We start from the raw sequence: 12,431 nt of genomic DNA, 5'->3' as shown, positions 1-12,431 counted from the left end.
GAGGTGGTAAGGACTGTAGAGAAACTGCTGCTTGTGTCTGATTTAAAAGGCATAAAAATCCTACTTTTTTTTTTACTTAGGAGCCTTTGGTAGCAAACGACATTCTGAACCACCCAAACTTCGTCAAGAAAAACCTCTGCAACAGCTTCAGTGACAGAACAGTTCAGCGGTTTTATAAATTTAATACCAGCTTAGTGGTAAGTGTCTTTTTCTGTTTTATTTTGCTTTTGAATGTACTTTGGTTGGGTTGGGTTTCTCTTGGTGGAAACGCAAATCCTTGCCAGAATCAGCAGACGCGGCTGGAAGCCAAACGGCCGTATGGGTTGGCGTCCGCTCAGCTGCTCCAAACACAAACCCAGCGAGCTGGGCTGCACAGACGGCACTCACACGAGGAGTCAGTTGACATGGAAGGAACTCATTGCACCTTTCCATACTTAAAAGGGGCTGATAAGAAAGATGGGGACAGACTTTTGAGCAAGGCCTATTGCAATAGTACAAGAGGTGATGGTTTTAAACTAAAGGAGGGAGATTCAAGTTGGACACGAGGAAGAAATTTTTTTATGCTGAGGGTGGTGAGAGCCTGTCCCAGGTTGGCTGGAGAGGTGGTGGATGCCCCATCCCTGGAGACATCCCAGGCCAGGCTGGATGGGGCTCTGAGCAACCTGAGCTGGTGAAGATGTCCCTGCTCATGGCAGGTGGCACTGGGGGAGCTGGGAGGGTCCCTTCCTATGATTCTCTGATTATGGATGAGATCGCTGGCCAGCTGTGTGCTTGATGTCTGCGAAGTCTCATCCAGCATCAGGAAAAAAAGCTCTTGGTTTTTGGGTGAGGAGTTTCAAGCAGTAGTTGGGATTTTTTGCTTTGGATCCTCTCCTGACCTCTGGCTTTCAACCAGTGTCACATTCTCCTGTGACGTGGGTAGTGAAGGTCTCTAATTACCTTTTAGCTGGGTGACTGAATAAAAGTATTTACTGGTGCAACTTGCAGGAACATTTGCAGACTATTGTTTGTCAAACTGCATCCTTTGGAGATGTGGACGTTCTGCGGTCCCCGCGCGTCTTCTGGGCTCCCTCAGGTGCTGAGAGGTCTAAGCCAGGGGCTGTCAGCGCTCGCTGCACTGTGAATGCTGATTGCAGCACCACAGATCATTGCGGAATTATTCAAAAGATGTTAAGCTCTGTGGGAGAAGCTACTCTTGAAAAAATACTTTTCAATTATTACTGGGAGGAGAAGGTGAGAAATGAGTGTCACAAATATTTGAAAGTTATGTCAGAATACATTGATTTATGTCAGTTAGGCTTAAACATTTTCCCCACGCTTAAAATGCAAAACAGAAAGTGTATTACTGTAAAGGAAATTGTATAGGACAGGGCGAAAACTTCAGAGTGTGGCATGCAAATAGGAATCGGGAATGAGCCTGCCTACCAAACAGATCACAGCTGCACAGTGCTGTGGTGGATTTTTTTATAGTAAACGTGCCAGGAAGTTTTCAACAAGTTGTGCTGGTGCCTCCCTGTCAGAGCGGAGTGTCTTTGAGGGGTCAGTGATGGCTGGCGCGGTGGGGATGGGTCGGTGAGCAATGTGAAGGAGTGAAATGGAATATTGGACTCGACGCTACTGCCACATCTCATAATGTTTACAAGCGAAGCGTATTTTTTTTTTCTATCTTCAACCAATCTTTCCACCCAGCAGTAGCTTGGAAACAAAACTCAACAGGTTGATGAACAATTTTATAAACCTCTTATTTGCGAAGGTGGTGTTTGTGTTCCCTCGGCTCCTTGGGAGGAGGAAAGTTTCTTTCTACACCATTAGCACTACTTTTCTTTCTTCCTAGGGTGACCTGACCAACCTTGTGCACGGCAGCCACTGCTCCAAGTACAGGCTGACGAGGATCCCCGGCACCAATGCCTTCGTGGGAATCGTCAACGAGACCTGCGACTCCCTGGCGTTCTGTGCCTGCAGCATGGTGGACAGGCTGTGCCTCAACTGCCACCGGTGAGTGGCATGGACGGGCCGCCCCAGCCTTTTCCTTCTTCCCGCTTTCTTCATTCCAGTTTTAGAAAAATGCCTTTGTTTTATAAGCTGAATGAAAATTTGCAGGGCAAAACTGGAGTGAAAACAAAGTAGTTGCTTTACCTGTGCTGTTTGTAAACATGCATATGCATAAACATGCTGTTTGCTGCATGTGAAAACGCAGGGCGGTTTGTTCTTGGCACGTTTGGGTAGATAATGTTAAAGACCACCACGGATTCAGTTATCTGTACATCAGGCCCTTTGTTCTGGTGTATTAATACCGACAATGTTATGTGGATTGACATAGATTTTCATCGAGGGGGTCCAGGTTCTTGCAGGAGGTTTTGCCCACACCAGCGTCATTACGTGTTTGCTGCAAGAGGGATTTTTGCGTCTGGGTCTGGGACTTGGCCAGGGTTGTTGCTTCTGGAATTCCAGGGGGTGGGTAACAGATCAGAAAGGCTCCGTCACTGCATTGTCCTCAGTCGCAGTGCAGAACAGAAGCAATCCCTGTGTTCTTCGGGGAAGGAGGGAGGTTCTGAATGTGGGGAACGGCCATCATGCAGCTGCACTGTGGGGTTGCAATCAGGGCCTAACATCTGATGCAATTTTTTGTGTGTTCTCTGCTCCCAAAGAATGGAACAGAACGAATGTGAGTGCCCTTGTGAGTGCCCTCTGGAGGTAAATGAATGTACCGGCAATCTCACTAATGCTGAAAACAGGTGAGAATTAACAAAATTACTTGTTTGTTCATGCTTACTCACAGCTGATACAGGCTAGAACAGACAGTAGTTTTAATATAATTGCACAGATAATATGTAATAGGTAAAAATTATGTTTTTCCTTGATTGTGCTTTGGCTGCTTTTATAATATGAGGCTTTACTTTTTGCCCCAATATAGGAACCCGAGTTGTGAAGTTCATCAGGAGCCAATGACTTTCACGGCCATTGACCCGAGCCTGCAGGATGCTCTCCCGCAGTGCATTAACACCCAGTGCAACCAGAGGACAGAGAGCGGGTAAAATGACCATCTCCATCCCTCCAAATAAACTGTGTTCTTGAAAGAATTCAGTAAAAATAGCTCTTCCTTACATGTTTCAAAGAAAAAAAAAACATTATGCCAAAATAAGAATAATATCAATGATGACATGCTGCAGTGCAGAAACAGCAGACCTCCAGGTTCCCATTCGAGTCACAGAACACCATTAATAGCAAACAAATGGCTTTCCTGTCACACTTTGTGACTCCAAGAACCAGCAGATTTGCTGTTGAAAGGGTGACAAATTTTTCCTTTCAGCAACATGGCCGGTGCTGCCGCGTGTGCATGTCTGCTGGGGAACGTGCGGCTGCAGCGCTCACGGTGAGCAGACAGCACTGGCACGGTGGTGACTTTGGAGCACGTTAGAGACAGCAGCTGCCTGTCAGCTTCTAGTTTCTCCGTTCTACTCCTGGCGTTATGTAGAGAAGCTTGAGGACTTATTTTTTTTGCTAGTTAGGAGCGGTCGCCAGGCAACTGAGATTGCTGGAACTTATCGTGCTCTGACCAGACTTCCCAAATCCTTCCTTCCGTCTTCCAAAAGGCTGCAGACAGAGGGTGGAACCATAGTCAGACTTCACCGTGCTGAGAAATGGCTTGTTGAAGGAGTTATGAGTAGGAAGTTCTCCCTTTGCTCAGACTGAGTGATGGAGGAAAAAAACCCAACACAAACAGACTCAGAAGATGCACCTTCCATGTGGGACTTCCCTTGTGGTCCTTGAGCATTTTAGTTAGATTTTTGTGGCTAAACATTACATACGTGAGAGTTTACAGATGATTTTGGCCTCCCTCTGTTTCACGATTCTAAAATAGACTGAGCTATGCCAAACGAGAAGCATTGAACTTGAAAATCAATATGGTTTTCTTTTGTTTTAATTTTCAGTGATTGCTTTGGCGTGTTAGACTGCGAGTGGTGCATGGTGGACAGCGATGGGAAGACCCACCTGGATAAGCCATACTGTGCCCCGCAGAAGGAATGCTTCGGCGGCATCGTGGGAGCCAAGAGCCCCTACGTGGATGACTTGGGAGCAATAGGTAACTCTACCTGGCTGAGCAGATGCTGCGTTTAACTGTTTGCATTCTGTAATGTGCATTTTCAGTGTCAGAGCATGCTTCACATAACACATTTATCTTTTATGCTAGTGGTAAATTAGCATAAACATTGCATTAAACAGTAAGAAGTAGCACCAGGCCTGTTGTGGGTGTTACATTTTAAAAAATATTGACGTGTAGCTGAGTCTAGCTATACTTTCCTGTCTTTAAGTTGTACCCTCTCTGAATTTCTTCTCCTATGTATAGTGTGCTGTCCTGCATGTGCACAGTTCAGTCCCTAGAAAGCCTTCAAAATCTTCTCTAATCTTCAGAGATGTTGATTTAAAACCTTTCTGCAGAGTATTTATGGTTTTTCCCCCCCCTGTTTTGTCCCTTTTGATTTAGGAGATGAGGTGATCACTCTGAACATGATCAAAAGTGCACCAGTCGGCCCAGTGGCTGGAGGCATTATGGGCTGCATCATGGTGCTTGTCCTGGCGGTGTACGCCTATCGCCACCAGATCCATCGGAGGAGTCACCAGCACATGTCACCTTTGGCTGCCCAGGGTGAGCTGATAACTCTGGAGGGAGAAATAGTAGGATGGGAATTAAACCAGAACCATCTAAAAAAATAAAAAAGCAAAACCTCTTTCCTTGGTTTTGTTTCAGTGCTTGGCCCCATTTTATTTCCCTTTTGCACCCGCTCTTTGAGTGAGGTCTGGTCCTGGGGGCCTGTGTGTTGCTGCCCTCTCCTGGGTGCAGCCAGCCCTGCTGCCACCCAAAGAGGCTCTGCCCGAAAACCCTAACATGCGCTTCTTGTCAGGAAGCTGAAGTTACACTTTTTTTAGAGCTAAAGTTGGGTGTATTACTGTTTTCATGCCCTTTCTGCTTGGGCTGTTTGGGATGTGCCTTTTTTTCCTTGTATTCTCTGCTTCTGGTCCATGTCACGTTCATGGGATGTCTGTTCCTAGATAAAACCCCTGAAATTTGGGAGAAGGGATACAGGTAGAAAGATAGAGAGGTGAGAAGTGTGCTCAGGGCTTGTTACCTCTAGATTTGATTGTACCCCGGCTCTATTTTGAATTAGTACACTTTCTTCGAAACTTTAAAGCCTGTTCTTTTCAGGGAGAGTTGGGGAATATAGTTTTCCTAGTATCCCCAGCCCTGTCTAGCTTGGAAAAAGAGCTCAGAATTCATCTCTTCACGCAGCAACGCAAAGTGTTTCCACTGTATGACCAGGGTGACAGCCATTAGTAAGATGACCCCAAATTTTTCTCTTAACAGTTGCATTTTTCTGTTTGTAATGGTGTGTAGAAATGTCAGTGCGCATGTCGAACCTGGAAAATGATAGGGACGAGAGAGATGATGACAGCCATGAAGACAGAGGAATCAGTAAGTACCAAATCACTTCGCTGTAAAAAAAAAAATCTTAGGTTAAGAGTAAATGAGCTGTTTGTTTTCTTAATATGCTAGGATTAAAAATACAGGAGGAAGCCCTGTGCTGATCAGCAGTAGAAAATGACAGAACAATGTTTTAAGTTAAACTATAATTTCCAGTGCACCCATAATCTCATGCTGAAAAATCCCTTTTATTTTTTTTTTTTTTGCTTTTAAAAGACAAATCTTAAAATGTGGAAATTTGCCCCTTATGCTCCCCCATCGTGACCACTTCCAGAAATAGCTCTGATCAGCTTAAAAATTGTAATTGTGACAGTATAGGCTGTGGAAAACTCCTCCCTTTGCTCAGCCTTGGAAAGGAGAGGACAAGTCTGGCATGTGCATTCAACAAAAGTGGTGGTAAATCTTATTTGCATTGAGTTGGGATGCTTGTACTTCTTCAGCGTTCAGTGAAATGGCACTTTGTGTATGATACTGCTGTGCTGAAAGATGGGTTGGTCCACCTGAAGTCTGAGAGAGCTCCAGGCTTGGACCAGATCCCCATCTCTGGGGCTTCACTGAAACAGAACTAAAACAATTCCCAAGATTCAAAACTCTGTCGACACTCAAAACCTGAAAAATAAGCATATCTGAGTTCCATGGCTTGAATCTACTGCTCCTCCAGGTCCTTTTTAGTTTCATTTTGAGTTGGCTTTCAGTGCTGCCACAGATTCTTCAGCATTGGCACAAGAATTCTCTTAACTTCTATTAATCCAAGCAGATGAGGTGAATGAGTTTGACTGGATCTTCATTTATTCCACATTTAAACAATATCTCTACTCCTACTCCTCTGTCACTTGACAGTCTTCTTAAAAGAAGTGGTATTTGAGAAGAATTAGTTTGCAGAAGGTACATTCCCCTGTGCCTGATTTGTCCCCGTGATACAGTTCAGTGCAAGCACTTAATTTAAAACCAGTTCTCTTTCTTTGTCTCTCCCAGTCAGTAACACTCGCTTCATAGCAGCGGTGATAGAGCGACACGCACACAGCCCTGAACGCAGACGACGGTACTGGGGGCGATCGGGAACAGAAAGTGACCACGGTAAGACCTGGAACTGCTGCCCTGGCCCCAGAGTAATGATTGTGGTTAATTGCTTTCCTTCAGATCTCTGGCACGTTGCAGATCAGGCTGCCAAAACCAAACCAAACACATTTGTTCCTTTATTGCTCCGCAGTTCAGCGGTTTTGACACACCTGAATCTCCCTCCTTTAGTTTAAAACCATCACCCCTTGTCCTATCACAACAGGCCCTGCTCAAAAGTCTGTCCCCATCTTTCTTATTGGCCCCTTTTAAGTACAGAAAGGTGCAATAAGGTCTCCCTGGAGCTTCTCTTCTCCAGCTGAACACCCCAACTCTCTCAGCCTGTCCTCCCAGCAGAGCTGTTCCAGCCCTCTGAGGGACGTTAATGATCAACATTAACTGTGTATGTGTGTAGCAACCAAGGGTGTTCAGCCATGTGTGTTTGCCACACACACACTTTAGGGTGTTCAGGGAATTCTGACATGTCTCTCATGCCCTGAGACTAAGTCTCCTTAAATCTTGAAAACTATAAGACGGGCATCATGCTGTTGACTCATGAGGAGGCTTAATATAAATTAGGAGGGTTAGACAAGGCAGTCTGCCACAGACGTCTGCTCTGGCTGCGTGTCACCGTGGCTGTGGCACAGCAGACCTGTGCGATTATTAAGACGGTGGTTGCGCTAATGGAATTGCCAAGGGACGGGAAATCTGAAGGCCAAAGCCTTGGAACATGGATGAACAGATGTCAGAGAGGCAATCGTGCTCTAGGAGGAATTACCCTGGATTTGGGGCCAGATGACCTGTGCTGAGGCAGATTTGCAAGACTAATGCTCCTTTTGCTCCATTTCTTGCAGTCCTAGCAAATCCTTCCCCTCTTCCTAGTCAACAGGTCTGGGTTAGCAGAGTAACTACCTATTTCTGACACGTGCACTTCTATTTTTAGTTTCTGTAATTCCCTCTTCTTCAAAGGGCTGCCCAGTTGTCTTCCCCAGCCAGAAACCATGACTCAGACTATGGGAAATGAGAAGCAGCTTTGGGTACTCAGCCTGGTATTTTTAACACACTCCTTTTAGGTGTCTCAAGCTGAAAACCTGACTGAGATGCTCAGAAGCACTACTGGTTTTTCAGCTCTTGGCCAAAGTTTGCTCAGGATTATTTTTTTTATTGAAGCAAGATTTTTTTTTCCTTTTAAATTTTGTTTGTGTTTTTGCATTTAGAAATACCAAGGTGATCTTGCTTGTACTGCATACTGGTTTTGAGGGGGTAACAGCTAGTTTCAGTGGCAAATCCAAATTTCATAGTAACTACAAGCACCTGCTTCAAAAGGAAAGGACAGAAAATCTCTGACCTGTTAAGGAAAACGGTGAAAGCCCGATCTTGTCGTGCAAGGGTTAGCTGTGAGCTGGCGCTGGGGTGACATCATTTCCTCAGGATATCCCAGGGAGCGCAGTGTCTCATTACTCCTCCAGACGCTGACCTGGGTTTTTGAACTTCTCCGACTCCAGCAGCAGATATTTGAGCCAAAGGAGCCCGGAGTTTACTGCGTGTGCGTGTTCGGCTGGATGGAAAGCTCACCAGCGTTAAACATCTGCTTGGTTTGTGCAAACAGTCCCTCCCAGGTGACAAGTGCTTTCTGCCTTTTGAAAATAAAATACTGTGATTAGACAAGAAGGTGATGTGAAGAAGTTTTGCTGCCTCCAGATACAATAGCTGGCGAACCTTCCTAGGAAAGATGTGGTTTGATACAGAGATTTGTGGTTTGGAATAGAGATGGTAGCGGATCCCACCACTTTCTTGGCTGTTTGCAGAAATTCAAGTAATATCTTAAAAGATAACACACACCCCCCCACCCCCCCCAAAAAAAAACAAAAACAAAAGAATCTGTTTTGTTTTGTTTTTTAAATCAGTGCCAGCAATTGTACAAACTGCTGAATGCGGGATTGGTTTTTACTGTTTATGATACGGACTGTAGGTCACCGAAGTTTATAAAGACAGTGACAGGAAAAGGGATCTATTGTGAACCTACAGGAGAGGATGCTGTGGGTTATGGTTGGTTTGTTTGGTTTTGGGTTTTTTTCGGTTTTGTTTGTTTGGGGTTTTGGTGTGGTTTTTTGGTGGTGGGGTTTTTGTTGTTCTTGTGTTGTTGTTGGTTTTGTTTTGTTTTTTTTTCTTTTTTGACTAATTAAAACCAATTGTTTTATTCTTCACAGAGCACTGACCATGCTTGATTCCACGAAGGCTGCAGCAGTCAGCACCGTGGAATATTGACCTTTTAGTCTTGCTTTTAATTCTCCATCCTGCTGATTTATTTTCCAGGCTACAGCACTATGAGTCCTCAGGAAGACAGCGAAAACCCTCCATGCAATAACGACCCGTTGTCAGCCGGCGTCGACGTTGGAAACCACGACGAGGACCTGGAGTTGGACACGCCACCCCAGACAGCCGCCCTGCTGAGTCACAAGTTCCACCACTACCGCTTGCACCACCCGACCCTCCACCACAGCCACCACTTACAGGCTGCGGTCACCGTACACACTGTGGACGCAGAATGCTAATGAACACCCACAAAAACAAAGAAACAAACAGAACTTGCGAACCATGATCCCTGCAGCAACCGGCAGCTTTGGTTCTGTGCTTTTCACCAGGAACGGTTTAACGAACTTCCTGAGTAAACTGTGAGGCAGAAGAGCTTTACATTTTTATAAATGTAAGGTTGGCTCCAGAATGGAAGGGGAATGCGCTTGATGAATGGACCTGCCATAACATTTAATAAAATGGAGCAGGAGGCATGTTAGACCTCCAAATACAGGGATGCGAGTTTATACAGCAGCTGAAGCTTTGGCAGCCCTGTTACGCTGAGCCAGGAGGAGAGAGAGAGCTTAAAAGAGCCGGAGATGATTTAGTTTCCTTAACTGGAAGAGCAGAAATCGTACAGCTGAAGATGGAAGAAGTGCCAGAAGGAGGTGGGGGGTGAAAGGCTGTTGGTTTCTCTGCGGTTTGTTTGGCGCATAGAAAGTTCACTGCGCCGCACTTGCTGTATGGAACCCGGGACAATGCATCTCAAGATTTTTAAGTAAAGGATTATTTTTCTACTATTTATTGAACTTGAAACTTTGGGGGGAGGGAAGGGAGAAAACATGTTAGCAATTCTCCACAACTACCACATATATCCTGTGATGGTGAAGTGGTTCTTCCGAGGGAGACATCTGTTTCTGATGAGCTGATATTCACCCAGTGCCCCGCTCTGCAAAAGGGAAAATGAAGAAGTCGTTTCTGACGTGTTTACATGATGAATGCTTTCTTTTCCACAATTGTTTTCTGTAAATATTACAGCCTGATTTTATATTTCAGTATTTTCTTCTGATTGGCAGAGGAGAAATCCTGTACTCCCATTACTAAAATTCTAAGAATTCTGCCCCAAAACCTCTCCATCTTCTATCATCCTTAAAGGTTTCCTGTGTGGAAGTAATAAATAATTTATTTAGCATTAGTTACCAGATAATTCCAAATGAAATCTGTGCCATTCTTCTGGTTTCTTTAGGACACCGTCAGGATGAGGAGTAGGGATAAACCAGTGTTTTGTAAAACTTGGGTTACTGTGGAAGGTATCTTTTGGAAATCTTGATTTTAAGCTGCTGCTGTTTGGAATTTAACATTGCTTGGTAATTCAAACAAGGATTAATCAATCTGCCTACGACACAGGGCATCATAATTATAAATTAGTTTTAAATCACAGTGTTGTATTTTAGATTCACATTTTGTGATTACAATGATATAAAAACATTCTTGCACTGTGCATATGATAAACATCCATTTATATGTAGGGTTTTTTAAAAAAATCACTTGTTTTAATTAATATGGTACTTAATACTGAATTATGTAAAAAATTGGTTCTTAAACAGTACGGTAAAATAACTATATGTGTGATATCAGGATACCCCTTTATACTATGTATAAAATTAAAATCTCTAGTGAAATAAACTGTATATAACATATAGTTCTGTGGATAACTGGCTAGATTGAAATTATTCCGTTTCAGTTTCCTTTAAGTTGGAATGTGTGCTGCAACAGGAGGGAAACGTTTGGGCAGGTGCCTTGTTTTTATAAAAAAACCCTTGAAATATCCAAACTTTACATAGAAATGACAGTATTGATTTAAAACTTTTATTTTTAGGCCTGTTTGGGAAATGACCATTTCTGGCAGTGATCAGAGATTCACCAAAGCAAATCAGTTGGGTTTTTCTTCTTCCATGTTACTGAAAACTCAGTTGCAGTACATTTGCCATTTTGCTGTGTTTGTGCAGGATTGGGTTGGAATTTTTTGCTGACCAGACACTTGTGGGAATCTAATAATGGTTCTGCTTTATGTTCTCAAAGGGCTGAATCTGACACCCTACAACAATCTGTGTTAATCTGTAGACCCAACTGGCTAGAATTTCTAATTTTGAATCCAAAATAATGCTGGTTTTTGGGTGATAGACAAACTGACTGTTTTGTCACGTTTGCCTTTAGAAGAAAATGTAAATCTTAACCTTACTGCTAGAGCAAAGAACAACATTCCCAGCCAAGCAGCAGAATTAAGCATGAAGGGAAAACAGCTTTCAGTGCAGAAGCTGTTCAGTTGTATGTGCATTTAATAACAGTTTGTGCAAAACACCAAACAAGATGCTTTGTGGGTTTCCTAGTCCTACAGAACTCATAAAGCTGTTCTAAGATTCAGAGGTGAAGCAGATTTGAAGTTTGAGCTTCGGACTTTATTTGTTCAAATCTGTGCATGTAACAGATAATGTGGAATTCAGCCCAAAGCTGCTACCACATGACAAAAGTGTCTCTGGAAGTTACTGACTTGTAAGGTGGAATTTAAGTTGTATTTTGCTCATCTGCATATGTATGAAGGAATCTTGTTGTGCAGCAGAAGTTCTTGAACTTGAGGATTTGCTCCTCAGTTGTAGTTTTTTATGTCAAGCAACATCAGAATAGTTTCCTTGCATATAAAATAATATAAACAGAAATAAAGAAAAGCACACCTTTTGACTTAGGCCCTTGCCTGCCTGCTCTGGTGCTGATGTTCATTTAAAGCAGGTTAGGCTATGGAGCACATATGTAATGAGAAACACATCAGGTCCAGCTGTAACTAAACTGCAGTGTTAAACACAGGTTATATATATATACAGTTATTAACCCACACTGTCATATCCTGTACTACTTTTTTATAGTGGGAGAAATCATTTTTGTACAAAATGTATCAAAGTAATATGAATAAGCACGCACATTGTGAAATGCAATAATATTAATTACTTTCTTGACTACAATACTGGTTTGTTGTTCTCAAAATGATGTGCCAGGCAGAAAGCGCTTGCAGTGTTCTCTGTTGCAGCCCTGCCAGAAATACATGTAAGTGTTGCTCTCTTTGAACCGCTAACAAAAAGTCACGGCAATGAACTTTTCCCTTTACAAATTTTACCTGTAAAAGCAGCAGTAAAGCTGCACCTCAATGCTGCTTCATCATGTTTGTTCCAGGACATACCAACTGCTCCTGACTCGTGGCATCTGCACATCCTTGCTTACACTGGAAGTAACGAGAAGGGCCAGAGCTCTTGCTATTAAGGAATAATTAAGGGGAAAATGCAAATCAAGAGGTGTGCCAAATCACAGCTTCAAACGCTGACAGCTTAACCTTGTCCCAGCAGGAATCAGTGTAATGCTGGGAAAGAGATTGTTCATTTAAAGCAAAACCTGATAAATACAGGAGGGACCATGGGTGTAATCATGGGTTTAAGAAGCTGTGTGATAGCTCTTCCATTTTTATTGCAGGTGTTGCTGCCATGGCCCTTCCCTCCCCATTATTATTTTACTGTGTTAACTGAGGAGCAAGACCATAAAATGAGCAGTT

The 12,431-nt window shown here is 43.5% G+C and overlaps 1 protein-coding gene across 1 annotated transcript in view; it reads left to right on the top strand.

The window, feature by feature from the left end:
- CACHD1 (cache domain containing 1) overlaps positions 1 to 11,830 on the top strand; it is a 101,570-nt gene extending 89,740 nt beyond the window's left edge. Inside the window, exons 19-27 of the mRNA XM_082052840.1 lie at positions 81 to 197; positions 1,835 to 1,995; positions 2,649 to 2,735; positions 2,915 to 3,031; positions 3,933 to 4,084; positions 4,487 to 4,648; positions 5,396 to 5,473; positions 6,458 to 6,559; positions 8,855 to 11,830. Coding sequence (XP_081908966.1) covers positions 81 to 197; positions 1,835 to 1,995; positions 2,649 to 2,735; positions 2,915 to 3,031; positions 3,933 to 4,084; positions 4,487 to 4,648; positions 5,396 to 5,473; positions 6,458 to 6,559; positions 8,855 to 9,093 — 1,215 coding nt within the window. The 3' untranslated portion in view covers positions 9,094 to 11,830. The remainder of the gene's footprint in view (positions 1 to 80; positions 198 to 1,834; positions 1,996 to 2,648; positions 2,736 to 2,914; positions 3,032 to 3,932; positions 4,085 to 4,486; positions 4,649 to 5,395; positions 5,474 to 6,457; positions 6,560 to 8,854) is intronic.
- The last annotated feature ends 601 nt before the right edge of the window (positions 11,831 to 12,431 follow it).

This window comes from Streptopelia decaocto (assembly GCF_964273445.1).
Source record: "Streptopelia decaocto genome assembly, chromosome: 5".
NCBI classification, from domain to species: Eukaryota; Metazoa; Chordata; class Aves; order Columbiformes; family Columbidae; genus Streptopelia; species Streptopelia decaocto.
This window is presented reverse-complemented; position numbering and strand designations above follow the sequence as displayed.